Consider the following 15,893-nt stretch of genomic DNA (forward strand, 5'->3'; position numbering starts at 1 on the left):
CGTATTACTCTGTGCTGTGGCTGCTGGTGTAATGTGAGTTGTGTGAGTTTGTGTGTTTTTGAGACAAACAAACAAAAGTAGGGAAGGAAGACACACACAAAAGAAGGAGGAAAAAAGTAAGAGGAAAATAGTGGATAACTATTTTTTCTTAAAAAATAAAGGGGGGGGGCAGCAAAGAAAGAAAAGGACAAACAAATATTAAAAGAAGCATACAAAAGGAAGACTGGAGAGGAGAAATCGAAACTTGAGAAATATGAAGGCAGAAACCAGGAAAAAAGACTAAAATATTAGCAACATTATAAAGTAGGAAAGTTTAGAACGAAATGGAAACCATAGCAAATAAAGGCAACAATTGCAAAATCAGGTTTTTACCAAAAATGTCATTGTGAGGGACGAAAACAAGAATGACAGATGATACAAAAGAGTTATTTTAACAATTAGAGAATAAGGACGACTAAAAACAGTAATTACAAATTGCAATGACAATTTCACAGGCAATTTCCGTGTGTCAAACCAGGTCCAAGGTCAAAATGTTCAAGGTCTTATGAACAGCCAATCAGAAAAAAAGGTTTCGTATGTAAATGGCGGATGCAATGGCAATAAATGTGCATTGATGAAAACAGATTTAGTGACTTTGATTCCCAAATTTGTGGAAGCGGTTTTATTCAAATGTTACGTAATGGCAATTTCGCGTGATGCAAGTTCCTTCAGGGTTTCCGGGAATACGTTTTAAATGTAAAAAGCGAGAGTGGTGATTAGATACAATCACTGGCGTATGAGGTTAACAGGCTTTTTCTCGAACGTTTTAACGTCAAAGGTGCTGACCTCAGCAATTCACGATCCTTCATTCTGGTATAGCAATAACGTGGGTGAGGCCGGGAAGAGATGCATGTAGAATGCTAACATTTTTCAAGTGAACCAGTAATAAACAGAAGAACAACGAGGCGGGCTGTTTCTCTTACACGAGGATGAACTGGCTATTTTTTCGTGCAGTACTACAAAAAAATAAAGAAATGTTGCTTTCGATTTTCCCTAATTACATTTACGAGTCAGCCAGTCCTACCCTAAAGCATGACTTGAAGGGCTTCTCTGATCTCTGCCATATATTTTAGCAGATATTCAAAATCGTGTTTAAAAGAACTGTCAAAAAGCAGATCTTATCATAATAATTGATTGTTTGTGCCTGCAGATAAATGTAACCTACCTGCACAATCTGACATGAAACAAGGGTAACAAGTCGCGAAAGGCGAAAATACAATATTTAGTCAAGTAGCTGTCGAACTCACAGAATGAAACTGAACGCAATGCCATTTTTCAGCAAGACCGTATACTCGTAGCATCGTCAGTCCACCGCTCATGGCAAAGGCAGTGAAATTGACAAGAAGAGCGGGGTAGTAGTTGCGCTAAGAAGGATAGCACGCTTTTCTGTACCTCTCTTTGTTTTAACTTTCTGAGCGTGTTTTTAATCCAAACATATCATATCTATATGTTTTTGGAATCAGGAACCGACAAGGAATAAGATGAAAGTGTTTTTAAATTGATTTGGACAATTTAATTTTGATAATAATTTTTATATATTTAATTTTCAGAGCTTGTTTTTAATCCGAATATAACATATTTATATGTTTTTGGAATCAGCAAATGATGGAGAATAAGATAAACGTAAATTTGGATCGTTTTATAAATTTTTATTTTATTTTTACAATTTTCAGATTTTTAATGACCAAAGTCATTAATTAATTTTTAAGCCACCAAGCTGAAATGCAATACCGAAGTCCGGGCTTCGTCGAAGATTACTTGACCAAAATTTCAACCAATTTGGTTGAAAAATGAGGGCGTGACAGTGCCGCCTCAACTTTCACGAAAAGCCGGATATGACGTCATCAAAGACATTTATCAAAAAAATGAAAAAAACGTATGGGGATTTCATACCCAGGAACTCTCATGTCAAATTTCATAAAGATCGGTCCAGTAGTTTAGTCTGAATCGCTCTACACACACACACAGACACACACACACACACACGCACACACGCACACACGCACATACACCACGACCCTCGTTTCGATTCCCCCTCGATGTTAAAATATTTAGTCAAAACTTGACTAAATATAAAAATGAGGGTAAGTCCCCTGAGAGACAATACATTTGGGGGAGAGGGAGGTGGGTGGGTGGCTGGGGATAAGGGAAGGGGGTGGTGCTTGAATCCAAAGAAATACCTGACTACGCAGAATCTTCAAGGTTAAGAGCCAAATATGCATGTGGTCGTTAGCGTTCTCCGTTGATGCAGAAGCAGAATGGTACAAAAAAAAAGAATAAAAAAAAGAATAGTGAATGGTTTCTGATTCCTTAAGTGCTCAAGATAAATAATGCGGGTGCCATGTGATGTCTTGTTCGCGTGTTCAGGTTTCTTTTTTTCCCCCAAGACTCCAAGGACAGGGTAAGACTGATGACCAATATAAAACTATAGGTGCATAATGCAGCATTCAACCGGGGACCAGGTAGCTGAGTTGGTAGAGCACTGGACTTGTGATCCTAGGGTCACGGGTTCGAATCCTTATGTGCAGACTCAGAGACGGTATCCATGTCCCACCCCCGTAAAAAGGTGCACGTAAAAGACCTCGGCATGAATGCATGTGGCTGATTACACCTGAACACGCGCACACACCTGGGTAGCGCGACTCCACTGGGAGGAAACGACCCGAATGTCCAAGCATTGGGATTATAAAGTACATGAAATGAAACTAAGCTTTAAAGGGTCTTTCCTGACCAACAATCTGATTCAATAATAGCTCCTTCTTCTTCTTCTTCTTCTTCTGCGTTCGTGGGCTGAAACTCCCTCGTACACTCGTGTTTTTTGCACGAGTGGAATTTTACGTGTATGACCGTTTTTTACCCCGCCATTTAGGCAGCCATACGCCTTTTCGGAGGAAGCATGCTGGGTATTTTTGTGTTCCTATAACCCACCGAACTCTGACATGGATTACAGGATCTTTTTCGTGCGCACTTGGTCTTGTGCTTGCGTGTACACACGGGGGTGTTCGGACACCGAGGAGAGTCTGCACACAAAGTTGACTCTGAGAAATAAATCTCTCACCGAACGTGGGGACGAACTCACGCTGACAGCGGCCAACTGGATACAAATCCAGCGCGCTACCGACTGAGCTACATCCCCGATAATAGCTCCAAAATGATGTCATTTTACTTTCTTGCCTGGAGCTATGTGTTATGTAATAACAATTTACAAATCTGACATAGAATATAAGTTGAAGGCATCACTGTTTGAGACTTCGTTCTGCAGTAAATGCATTGCAACAGATGTATCAAGACTCTATATAGATACCCGGTTAACACTAGGTTTATGAAAGATTATGCTTATATTGAGCTTCTATTAGCGAACTATTGCGCGTATCTTTATTAAGTTATATTGCATCTGCTTGAAACAACGATCAGCGTCCCCGTCTTCCCAGCCCTAACACTCTGCTGAAATATAGTAGTAAAAATTAGCCTTTCTGTTAGAATTCTATAGTAGTTCACAGTCTTCACAACTGGTTACAAAACGTGTGTTCAAACGTCAGTTTACATTGTTAAAAAAAAAAGCACGAAATATACACCACAAGAAAATGTAAATCATAACAACTGATTACTGCGCCTGTGGATTGAACGAAAATTGCTGAAATACCGGATCTATAAAGAAGAACAAGTCGCGTAAGGCAAAATTACTACATTTAGTCAATCTGTGGAACTCACAGAATGAAACTGAACGCACTGCATTTTTTCACAATGACCGTAGTCCGCCGCTTGTGCAAAACGGAGTGAAACTGACGAGCCTGTTTAGCGCGGTAGTGGTTTCGCTGTGCTGCATAGCACGTTTTTCTGTGCCTCTCTTCGTTTTAACTTTCTGAGCGTGTTTTTAATCCAAACATATCATATATATATATGTTTTTGGAATCAGGAACCGACAAAGAATAAGATGAAATTGTTTTTAAATCGATTTAGGAAATTTAATTTTGATCATACTTTTTATATTTTTAATTTTCAGAGATTGTTTTTAATCCAAATATAACATATTTATATGTGTTTGGAATCAGGAAATGATGTAGAATAAGATGAACGTAAATTTGGATCGTTTTATATAAACAAAATTTCATTACAATTTTCAGAGTTTTAATGACCAAAGTCATTAATTAATTTGTGACAGGGGAGGCTACCGCTCCTTTCACAACGGACTCTGCACCCGGGTTGTTGGCCTTTAAAGTCAACACCTGTGGTTTGTAGAGTTCTGTTTGTGATGGGGTCTGGTGGTTTCCGATTGTCTGTATGTTCATGGAAACCTTCGGGTTTGCATAACAGTTTTTATAGGGCTAAGAAATTGGCCCTAACATTTTCAATCCTGTTTGATTGCACTTCGCTTCCCGAGGTGATCGTAGTGTTTCGGCACACGGTTACAAATTTTTAAGCCACCAAGCTGAAATGCAATACCGAAGTCCGGCCTTCGTCGAAGATTGCTTTACAAAAATGTCAATCAATTTGATTGAAAAATGAGGGTGTGACAGTGCATGCCGCCTCAACTTTTACAAAAAGCGGGATATGACGTCATCAAAGACATTTATCGAAAAAATGGAAAAAAATATGGGGATATCATACCCAGGAACTCTCATGTAAAATTACATAAAGATCGGTCCAGTAGTTTACTCAGAATCGCTCTACACACACACACAGACAGACAGACACACACACACACACACACACACACACACACACACACACACACACACACACACACACACACACACACACACACACCACGACCCTCGTCTCGATTCCCCCTCTATGTTAAAACATTTAGTCAAAACTTGACTAAATGTAAAAACACGTTGACAGATAGGTGTGCTGAGGGACACGTTACAATTATTCAAACGAGTCCCGTACAGTAGCGGTGCGTTTATTGAACGCTTGATTGAGTTCAACACGACAGGTTATAACCTGATCGAAAATCGATTAGAATTTTCGAGGGACTGCATTGGCAACTCAGTTTCACTACTGTTTCGAGAGCCGGCCTTTCTATATATTTAGCGAGCAGTTCTAGATTAAATAGTCTGTGAATGTTCCCCGTTTTGAAAGCAAGCGCGGCGGTGGCAGGTCTAAATCTGAGTGTTTTGTGCCTGTATATATAGAGCTGAAGTTTTGAATTCAAGCAGAGAGATTGAAACCATTGCAATGTAGGACTAAAGATATGGTTCAGATGAAAAAGCGAAAAATTAATAGCTTTACTTTTATTTTGTGCACGCACTGACAGGCAATTTACCTCGACAGTGTATGATTTGTATTGACTAGGCGGAGATTGAAACATACTCGCAGTTTGTGTCATTGACTTTTTAAATTGCTAGACTGATTCTAAGCCCATGCATCCTCTGTAAATTTAGAAGAGCTACACTTTTAAGTCAATGTGCATTCCGGGATCGCCGACTTGTTTCACCAAAATGAGCTATCGTGCGTTACACTGTAAAATGTGTTCGATTTAAGCATAATTGAAAAAAAGCTAAGATTTGATTAATTGTTGTTGTTGAAGTTAACTAATACGAGTGCACTCGTTGGCAGTCACAGACGCCTATACCTTTTCGCTCAGACATGATAGATTGCGGTTTATTGAGAGGGGGGAAACGTCAAATTAAAGTCTCATTAGTAAATGTTGCCACTGACATGCTAAATAACAACAAGTGCATTTAAATCAAGCTAATCCAACTCCGTCGATTTTATTTTGTTGATCCGTAAAACCATTGAATAACTGCTGTAAATCCTATTGTACATTGCTTCCAAGAGAATAAACAAATGACGCTGAGATGCTTTGTAAATTATGCACTTTTTCATCCAGTGCTAAATAAAATAAAAAAAATGGCGACTAGGTTTTCTGCGACTGAAGATTACTTTTTAAAGGCACACTCTTTCCCAATATTACAGTTCGGTCCACCGTGTCAGATCTGGACAGGCTTTTACGTGGAATATAAGACCATCCGTCCACTTTGTCACGTACCAAAAATGAAGCGCCTGCGTGCTCGTTGTAAATAGTGGGAATTTGTTTCATGAATTAATTTGGTAAAAGCCACTATATTGCCACTATGTGTTCATTTTTGGTATTTGTATTTGGTGTACACTACATTGGGGTGTGCACGTTAAAGATCCCACGATTGACAAAAGGGTCTTTCCTGGCAAAATTGTATAGGCATAGATAAAAATGTCCACCAAATACCCGTTTGACTTGGAATAAAGGCCGTGAAAGGTGAATGCTCGCCTAATAGGCTACTGAGCTTTACTGGCCGATGTGAATGCGTTATATATTGTGTGTAAAAAATGTCTGTTTGTCTGTCTGTCTGTAAAAAATTCCATTTCAAACGGCAGAAATTAATATGTAAGCGCCTAGGGCTATATCTAGATTAGGCGCATAAAAATGATCACAATAATAATAATAATAATTTGTCCAAGTGGAGGGATGGTCTTACCCCTTGTAAAATCCTGACCAGGTCAGATATGGTGAGCAAAACTTTGTTTTCATGAGAAGGAGTGTGCCTTTAAGGCTACAGATTCCTTTAAAACAAAGGGGGTGGGGTGGGGTAGGACATAGATGGCACGTTTTCATACGCTGTTTCAAGCCAGTGAACACGATAGACAGTGGCAAGCCCTTAACACCGCTGTCTCAAGTATTCTTTTGTTCAGGGTTGACAACGTCGAGAGCAGTGTTTTATGGAACCACTTGATTTTCCGCAAGAGCTATAGCCTACGCATGTTTCTGGGGTGTGTGCAGTCTTCTGTGGGTTTGCGTTCGTCGGTAAACGAACAACGATGCATTTTTCTCGTTGATTTACATACGACGCCAAAACTTTTTCAAAACGTGACAACATAAACAAAAACGCGATGTCTAGTTTTGATATAGATTAACAGATGACATATGTCACTGTTAATTTGTTTCTCATCTTCGAGTGACAAGGGATAGTTAACGTTTGTGTTTGAAGGTCTTGACTTCTTGTGAGAGGTATGAACACTTTCGTGAATTCGTTTATAAATTATCAGAGTTGTATTTTACTCCCTTTTCTTAAACTGTTGGCATCAAGCAGTACTGGAAATTACGGACGGAATGTCAAGGGATATTGAGGGAGTACTTGAATAACATAGAATAAATCAAACATTTATTTTATCACCTCAATAGAGAAAAGACAGATGGCAGCGAAAGATTTAACAAACCATGTAATCGGTGCTCAGGATAGCTTACAACAATAACAAACGACATTCAGTCAGTATTTAAATTCTACAGATAATTAAATCCAACTTTGTTTGTTATTTTGTTACCGGCCTCCACGGGCAAAAGATTGATACATGTATTGTAGTGGAGAATTGAACAGACCATTCAGGCGTCGATCATGATAGGTATAACAGCGTGCAGTGAAGCGTATGAACATACGATCAGTGCTCATAAGATATACTAACATTCAATGAAGCGTATACAAGATTCAAGAATAGCCACACGTTACGTCGCAAAAAAATGTCAGATTCCACGGTTCAGCGACGATGCAGAAAAATTACTCCGGTTTCTGCTTGCTGCATGAGTAAAAAAACAAAACCAACAAAGACCAAGCGTGGGTAATATTCATGCATCGACAGAAAAAAAGCGGTCAATGATTCTGGCATCCTCTGAGACAATGCCACGATCTCCTTTCAGTATCAAAAGCACCAACACCCCGAGGCAATGGCTTAGACGTACCGTGTACATAGTGCGTTTTCCGAGTTGTAGACGTGCAGCGAATTTTTGCATTAAAAAGAAGACAAAAGATGTTTTCTTTACCACTGTGATAAAAAAAAGTATGTTTAAGCAAGCCTAGTACCAACTTTCTCTACCCTTGAAATATTACATGCAGCTTTTCGTTTTACCCCTATATTAACATGCTTGTAAATTTTGAAAAAAAAATTTTTGTTTTTTATCAGCCCATGTTTACCTCGGTCTCACAAAACCTGGCTACTCTATTAGCGTATGTCAACGAGTCGAACAATTCTAATACGCAGTGATAACATTATTTATGTCAGGAAGAAACCACTCCAAAACTTTTTCAACATGTACGTTTGGCCGGTCACCAATTTATTTTGAGGTACGCGCTCTATTTTTGACATTTATTTCGATAAAATAGCGGAATTGTCCGGATAAATCGAACCCTGCATTACGATAACAAGAAGTCAGGAGTTTGAATGTAAATCCAGTGTTTTACATTCCACTGATTGGGAAACGCACTGTACTGAAAGATGATACGGGGCTGCAAGGACATTATTAACAATAAATCCATACACGTCACAGCAATACTATTGAACACACACACACACACACACACACACACACACACACACACACACACACACACACACACACACACACACACACACCGCATATTCACCACGCACATATATACACAGAGACCCTCTTTATTGCCGTCGGTAAACGAACAACGATGCATTTTTCTCGTTGATTTACATACGACGCCAAAACTTTTTCAAAACGTGACAACATAAACAAAAACGCGATGTCTAGTTTTGATATAGATTAACAGATGACATATGTCACTGTTAATTTGTTTCTCATCTTCGAGTGACAAGGGATAGTTAACGTTTGTGTTTGAAGGTCTTGACTTCTTGTGAGAGGTATGAACACTTTCGTGAATTCGTTTATAAATTATCAGAGTTGTATTTTACTCCCTTTTCTTAAACTGTTGGCATCAAGCAGTACTGGAAATTACGGACGGAATGTCAAGGGATATTGAGGGAGTACTTGAATAACATAGAATAAATCAAACATTTATTTTATCACCTCAATAGAGAAAAGACAGATGGCAGCGAAAGATTTAACAAACCATGTAATCGGTGCTCAGGATAGCTTACAACAATAACAAACGACATTCAGTCAGTATTTAAATTCTACAGATAATTAAATCCAACTTTGTTTGTTATTTTGTTACCGGCCTCCACGGGCAAAAGATTGATACATGTATTGTAGTGGAGAATTGAACAGACCATTCAGGCGTCGATCATGATAGGTATAACAGCGTGCAGTGAAGCGTATGAACATACGATCAGTGCTCATAAGATATACTAACATTCAATGAAGCGTATACAAGATTCAAGAATAGCCACACGTTACGTCGCAAAAAAATGTCAGATTCCACGGTTCAGCGACGATGCAGAAAAATTACTCCGGTTTCTGCTTGCTGCATGAGTAAAAAAACAAAACCAACAAAGACCAAGCGTGGGTAATATTCATGCATCGACAGAAAAAAAGCGGTCAATGATTCTGGCATCCTCTGAGACAATGCCACGATCTCCTTTCAGTATCAAAAGCACCAACACCCCGAGGCAATGGCTTAGACGTGCCGTGTACATAGTGCGTTTTCCGAGTTGTAGACGTGCAGCGAATTTTTGCATTAAAAAGAAGACAAAAGATGTTTTCTTTACCACTGTGATAAAAAAAAGTATGTTTAAGCAAGCCTAGTACCAACTTTCTCTACCCTTGAAATATTACATGCAGCTTTTCGTTTTACCCTTATATTAACATGCTTGTAAATTTTGAAAAATTTGTTTTTGTTTTTTATCAGACCATTTTTACCTCGGTCTCACAAAACCTGGCTACTCTATTAGCGTATGTCAACGAGTCGAACAATTCTAATACGCAGTGATAACATTATTTATGTCAGGAAGAAACCACTCCAAAACTTTTTCAACATGTACGTTTGGCCGGTCACCAATTTATTTTGAGGTACGCGCTCTATTTTTGACATTTATTTCGATAAAATAGCGGAATTGTCCGGATAAATCGAACCCTGCATTACGATAACAAGAAGTCAGGAGTTTGAATGTAAATCCAATGTTTTACAGTCCACTGATTGGGAAACGCACTATACTGAAAGATGATACGGGGCTGCAAGGACATTATTAACAATAAATCCATACACGTCACAGCAATACTATTGAACACACACACACACACACACACACACACACACACACACACACACACACACACACACACACACACACACCGCATATTCACCACGCACATATATACACAGAGACCCTCTTTATTGTCGCGATAAAATGATTTACGAAGATTTTAAAGGGGGGGATAAGTATATCCTGTGAGAGGCTGAAAATTGTGTCATTCGGGTGGGATCTTCAGATCGGCTAAAACAAACACAGCGAGATATCGACTTTGGCCGTTTACAATGGAGCGACCGTGCTAATTTAGACCCTGTGGCGTTTGTTTTGTACGTGGTGGTGCCGAGGCTCCACGCAACTACCCTTTCTGTGTCGCGGGCTACGCTGGTGTTTGTTTGATGTGTGATCGGCAAGGTGTTAACCGTAACAACAAAGTGTTAGGTCAGAAGTCTGCAGGACAGGTGAGAAATGAACGGTCCAGAGTGTCTTGAAGTAAACGTAAGAGTGCGCAATTTAGTAAGCAAAGACATAGGTAGTGTGGATAGTTTTGTTCACACTTTTGTCTCAGAGACTAATCAACGGTTCAAGTGATGCCGAAATAAAACAAAACAAATTTAAACCTGTTGATTCTGGAGTTGTTTTCGATGGGACATTTGCATGTAGTTTGCAAGTAACCAAAATTGTTATCAGACATTTACGCACATCATGCGCGGATGTATACGCAGGCACAAGTGAATGAAATACTATCTAGTATGATAGGCTTCTGACGCAGCCAAATCATTCGCTGGATCGATGGCAGTCACTTAAGACAATTCTTAAATGTACACCAGTAATACATACATCACTACACATGCATTGGTAATTTCTTACTAGGGCAAGATGAGTGTTACGTTTTTGAATATAAAACACACACACACATCAGACTGACGTGTATGCACATGAATCTAAAGTAAAAATAAATCGCCAACCAAAAACATTCCCAGCTTGTCAATACCACTTCATGTGTCTTCCGAAGGCCTTCCTTTTTCAAACTCCTTTTCAAAGTGCTGTCCAAACAAACCACAGGAAACTATTGTAAGTCCTTGCCCCAGTTATATACTTCAACACCGTTTGCACGTGCAAAATGTACAGAACACAACGGAAAGGCTTTGTGCTCTCATTATTGAGTGTCCATTCCTTTCTCCGGTGGCTTAACTCCTCGAACAGTCACTGATGTGCGGTGCCTTTGTGCAGTTATCGCTGATCGAAGTCTCTGACAAAAAAAAACCCGCCGGGTTTCTGGGTTTAAAAAACACTTGAAAAATAGGCCTACGTTCCTTTCTGTGTAAACGACTGTCTACACCATGAAAGATCTGTCTAGGTTGTTACGTGTGATGAGAGATTGAACTCTTCCACTTATAGACACACGGTTTCCAACATTGTCAGTCAATCTACTTTCCGTGCAAAGTGGGATTTTTTTGCTGAATTAATTTTGTGAGTGTCACCTATATCATTTTGCATAATTATTCAGTAAAAAAAAAATGCCCACTCTGTACGGCGATCACACTCACAGGAGCTTGTATTGAAGCACGTCGGCATTCTTCTTCTTTATTTTCTAACCATCGATCACAAGCGATTTCACTAACTACTCACTGACTACCGGATAGAAATGCAAATTCACTTAAACGTCCATTATCAGGAACACTAAAAGGCCCGAAACAAAACAAAACAAAATAAGAATAAGATTAAAAATAAAAAAAATAAACAGTAAAATTACAAAATAAACACCGGCACTTTGATAAAAGTCCCAGATCCAATAACTTTTCTGTAACATTGGCCACTATTGACCACCATTTCAGAGAGAAAAAGTGACTGAGAGAGAGAGAGAGAGATGATAGTATACTGCCATGCGATACTACCACTGCGAGGTATCTGTGTCTGAAAGCTGACACCATAATTATCTTGCTTTGTTGCAGCTCGGCTCGCGACCCTTTGATATGAACACCATGTGACAAGTGCCAATAAGTGTACGTCTGAGAGCTGATTATTAGCCCTGTACTGGCTTTTCTCGCAGTGCATTGTACAGTACGACTGATGAAAGATTCCGTCAGACAAAAAAACCCATGTCTCCGAGAGAAAGAGAAATGAACGTGGCATCTGTACGTGCACGACAATGAACTCCAGTTTCCGTGTCGACAAAAGGTTGTGAACACTTGCTGAACACTAATTTCGTCAGTTTTTCTTCCCTTTTCGTCAACATTTGGAAGAAACGTGCAGGGAGTGATTTCAAAGTGACCGTTACGCCATGAAAGAACCTGCTTTCCGTATTTTCTCGTGTTTCAAACCTGGAAAGACATTTTTCATCTACTGGAACTAAGCTTCGCAGTAAGCCTTGTGCTGCAAACATTTAAGACAGTCTTTGTACTTAGATATTGAGCTATCCGCCAACAGCAGCCGTGGCCAAAAGGAACACGTTCTTTTTATCCAGAGCATAATCCAGCGTATGGAATTTGAATCGGATTGTTTTCCCACACGTGTTGATTTCCCAGGGATAAATGCTAAACATACTGTCGTCAATCATTCATAAACCTTTCGCAAGAATAACCAGCTTTGTGTTCAAGGAATGTGTATAGCAATTATGGGTTTTGACGCGAATTGATGCTGACACCTTTTGAAACAGATGCATTTAAACTGCAGTTTGGATTTCTCTCAGCCACAGTGACATAACGAGAGCTTATAAGAAAGACTGTATGGTTTTGGAGAGTGCTACTTTATGAACGTGTTCGCGCATTCTGGTGCGTAAACGCCGCGCGTCGTACTACCACTGAATTCGTTTAATCATGTGCTGGATGTTGTGATCTATCATCGGCATTAACAACAAGCGCAGTGTGCGAGAAAACTCCATGTTCTTTGGAGAGAAAAAAAAACGAGCAACAAACAATCACCGACACAGTAGGCCTTCAAAGAACAAGGCTCTCTTCCAACTCTGGAACGATATTGTGGATGTGTTCGTGATATAATCAGCTGCAGATAATGAACACTAACGGTGGCCCCCAATACGAGACAGTTTGAATCTTATTTCTTGCCACAAAAGGTTTTATCACGTATGCTGGAACTCTAAGCTATCATCATGGGTTTCGGAACTCAGCGGTTTGTGAGCGACGTGGACCCGAACCTAGTGTGCGGGGTGTGCGGAGGGGTGCTGGAGGATGCGGTGGTCACTCCCTGCGGTCACTCCTTCTGCTCTCTCTGTCTGCGAACCTGGCTTGCCCGCCCGGCTGCCCTCACTTGCCCGGAGTGTCGAGCGCACGTGCCCGAAACGTCTGTCAAGCCCGTGCACTGCTTGAGAAACTTGATCCGCGGCTTAGAGGTGGAATGTGACTTTGCTCGACGTGGGTGTAAGAGCGTGGTCAAGCTGGACTGTCTTCAAGGGCATCTCAACACGTGTCCCTTCGCGCCTGTGGAGTGTGCTGGGTGCGGGGAGGAGGTCAGTCGCTTAGACTTAGCTGACCACCAGATGACCTGCGCCGGGATCGCGGCCACTGTCCAAGAAGAAGAGGACGATGAAGGCGACTCGGAGAGGCTTCTGAGAGGAGAGGAAGGCAGCGAGGAGAATCAGCGGTTCGACTCCGCCTGGAGAGAGTTCCGGGAGAGAGTCCAGATGTGCAAGTCGGCCTCTTCCACGGACATCTGCATCCTCCTCAGCCGGATCAGGGCGTTGGAGACCCGCGTGGAGCGTCTCCTGGAAGAGTTGAGGACAGCCAGGTCCAAGAACCTGGCCCTGGAGCGAGAGTACGAGAAAATCAACGTCCAGCTCCGGGAGAAGCAGAGCGAGATTAGAGAGCTTCAGGACACCGAGTTCTTCTTGGAGCACGAGTGTGCTCGCACGCCTGAAACCGTGGCCAGGCTGTCTCTGCTGATCGCTCACAACCTGCTGAAAAAGCCGCGGTTTTTAGAGCCCGAGAAGGTGTTCTCGGCGGTACGGAGGTGTTACGATAAGTTCTTCAGAGTGAGGCCTGACTGTGAGCACGACGTCCACATGCTCCTCGCCACTGCCTACGCCAGTAACTGGTTCTCCACCTGTCACAGACTGTCTCTGAAGCGCTGGCTGCAGACTCTCACTCGCCCTGCTGCCCGCACGGGTAGTATTCTGTTCAACAGACAGCTTATACCCAGTGATTAGCTACTACTATTTCATACTGTTTAGCACAGGTATATGATGATCTGCTTGTGTGTTTAGTTATTGTGTTCTCCACGTGTCACCGACAGTTCCTGAAACGCACACTCCCACTCGGCCCGCTGCTCGCACTGGGAGCCCTCTGTTCAACAGACAGCTATTGCTATTTTTTACTGTTTAGATATGGTGTAATTTGTACTTCACTTGTCACAGTTTGTCCTTCAATCTTGCCGTTTATTCATCATTCGTCCTCGGCTGTTGTCCTTACAGCGTTTACCTAGTTACATGATTATAGTTCCTCACTCGTCAGACACAGTGCATGTCTAGGTCTATCCCAGTGAATAGCTAATACTGTTTTGTTGTAAATTACGTATTACTGTGCTGCTACTGAACTTATAATACTTGCCGCATTCTTCACTTGCCACTGTTTGTCATCAAGGGGCTTAGTGTAGTCCTTGTCTCGGCCTGTTGTTGTTACACTGTACCTGCAGCACCATTTTGACAGACATCTTTTACCTATGTAGTGATTAGCTTTACTCTCAATACTTTGGATACTGTTTGGATGCTGGTTCATTAGATCTGTTCTGAAACATTGTGTACTTCTATCTTGCCGTCCATGCTTACACACTGAACAAACGGACAATACAAAAACTGACGCGGAACTTCCCATGTCGGGTGAGGGATGGAAACCGTGAACCATCCCCATGATTTGTACATTATAACGCTTTTCTTGCCATCGAAATTGTTTCCTTCTCCCCCAACCTCCCCATCGCAATGAACTATCATGTTTTTGGCGATTAAACGTTCTGACTTCTGAAATACTCAATTTTTCGCACCTGGAGTAAAAAGCCTACTTTTTTTTTTTAAACAAATTCACTTTATTATCACAATCTGAGAAATTACATTGGTGGCGCGTAAACACGAAGACTTCTTCTTCTTCTTCGTTCGTGGGCTGAAACTCCCACGTACACTCGTGTTTTTTGCACGAGTGGAATTTTACGTGTATGACCGTTTTTTACCCCGCCATTTAGGCAGCCATACGCCGCTTTCGGAGGAAGCATGCTGGGTATTTTCGTGTTTCTATAACCCACCGAACTCTGACATGGATTACAGGATCTTTTTCGTGCGCACTTGGTCTTGTGCTTGCGTGTACACACGGGGGTGTTCGGACACCGAGGAGAGTCTGCACACAAAGTTGACTCTGAGAAATAAATCTCTCGCCGAACGTGGGGACGAACTCACGCTGACAGCGGCCAACTGGATACACTGAAATCCAGCGCGCTACCGACTGAGCTACATCCCCGCCCTGACTGAGCTACATCCCCGCCCTGACTGAGCTACATCCCCGCCCTGACTGAGCTACATCCCCGCCCTGACTGAGCTACATCCCCGCCCTGACTGAGCTACATCCCCGCCCTGACTGAGCTACATCCCCGCCCTGACTGAGCTACATCCCCGCCCTGACTGAGCTACATCCCCGCCCTGACTGAGCTACATCCCCGCCCTGACTGAGCTACATCCCCGCCCTGACTGAGCTACATCCCCGCCCTGACTGAGCTACATCCCCGCCCTGACTGAGCTACATCCCCGCCCTGACTGAGCTACATCCCCGCCCTGACTGAGCTACATCCCCGCCCTGACTGAGCTACATCCCCGCCCTGACTGAGCTACATCCCCGCCCTGACTGAGCTACATCCCCGCCCTGACTGAGCTACATCCCCGCCCTGACTGAGCTACATCCCCGCCCTGACTGAGCTACATCCCCGCC

General features: G+C 41.8%; 1 protein-coding gene across 1 annotated transcript; it reads left to right on the forward strand.

Annotated features, from left to right (window-relative positions):
- The first annotated feature begins 11,930 nt into the window (after positions 1-11,930).
- LOC138953773 (TNF receptor-associated factor 5-like) lies at positions 11,931-15,478 on the forward strand. Its single transcript, XM_070325681.1, has one exon. The coding sequence runs from the start codon at positions 13,079-13,081 to the stop codon at positions 14,129-14,131; it is 1,053 nt and encodes a 350-aa protein (XP_070181782.1). The 5' UTR covers positions 11,931-13,078; the 3' UTR covers positions 14,132-15,478.
- Positions 15,479-15,893: the final 415 nt, after the last annotated feature.

The sequence above is a fragment of the Littorina saxatilis genome, linkage group LG17, assembly GCF_037325665.1.
Source record: "Littorina saxatilis isolate snail1 linkage group LG17, US_GU_Lsax_2.0, whole genome shotgun sequence".
NCBI lineage: Eukaryota > Metazoa > Mollusca > Gastropoda > Littorinimorpha > Littorinidae > Littorina > Littorina saxatilis.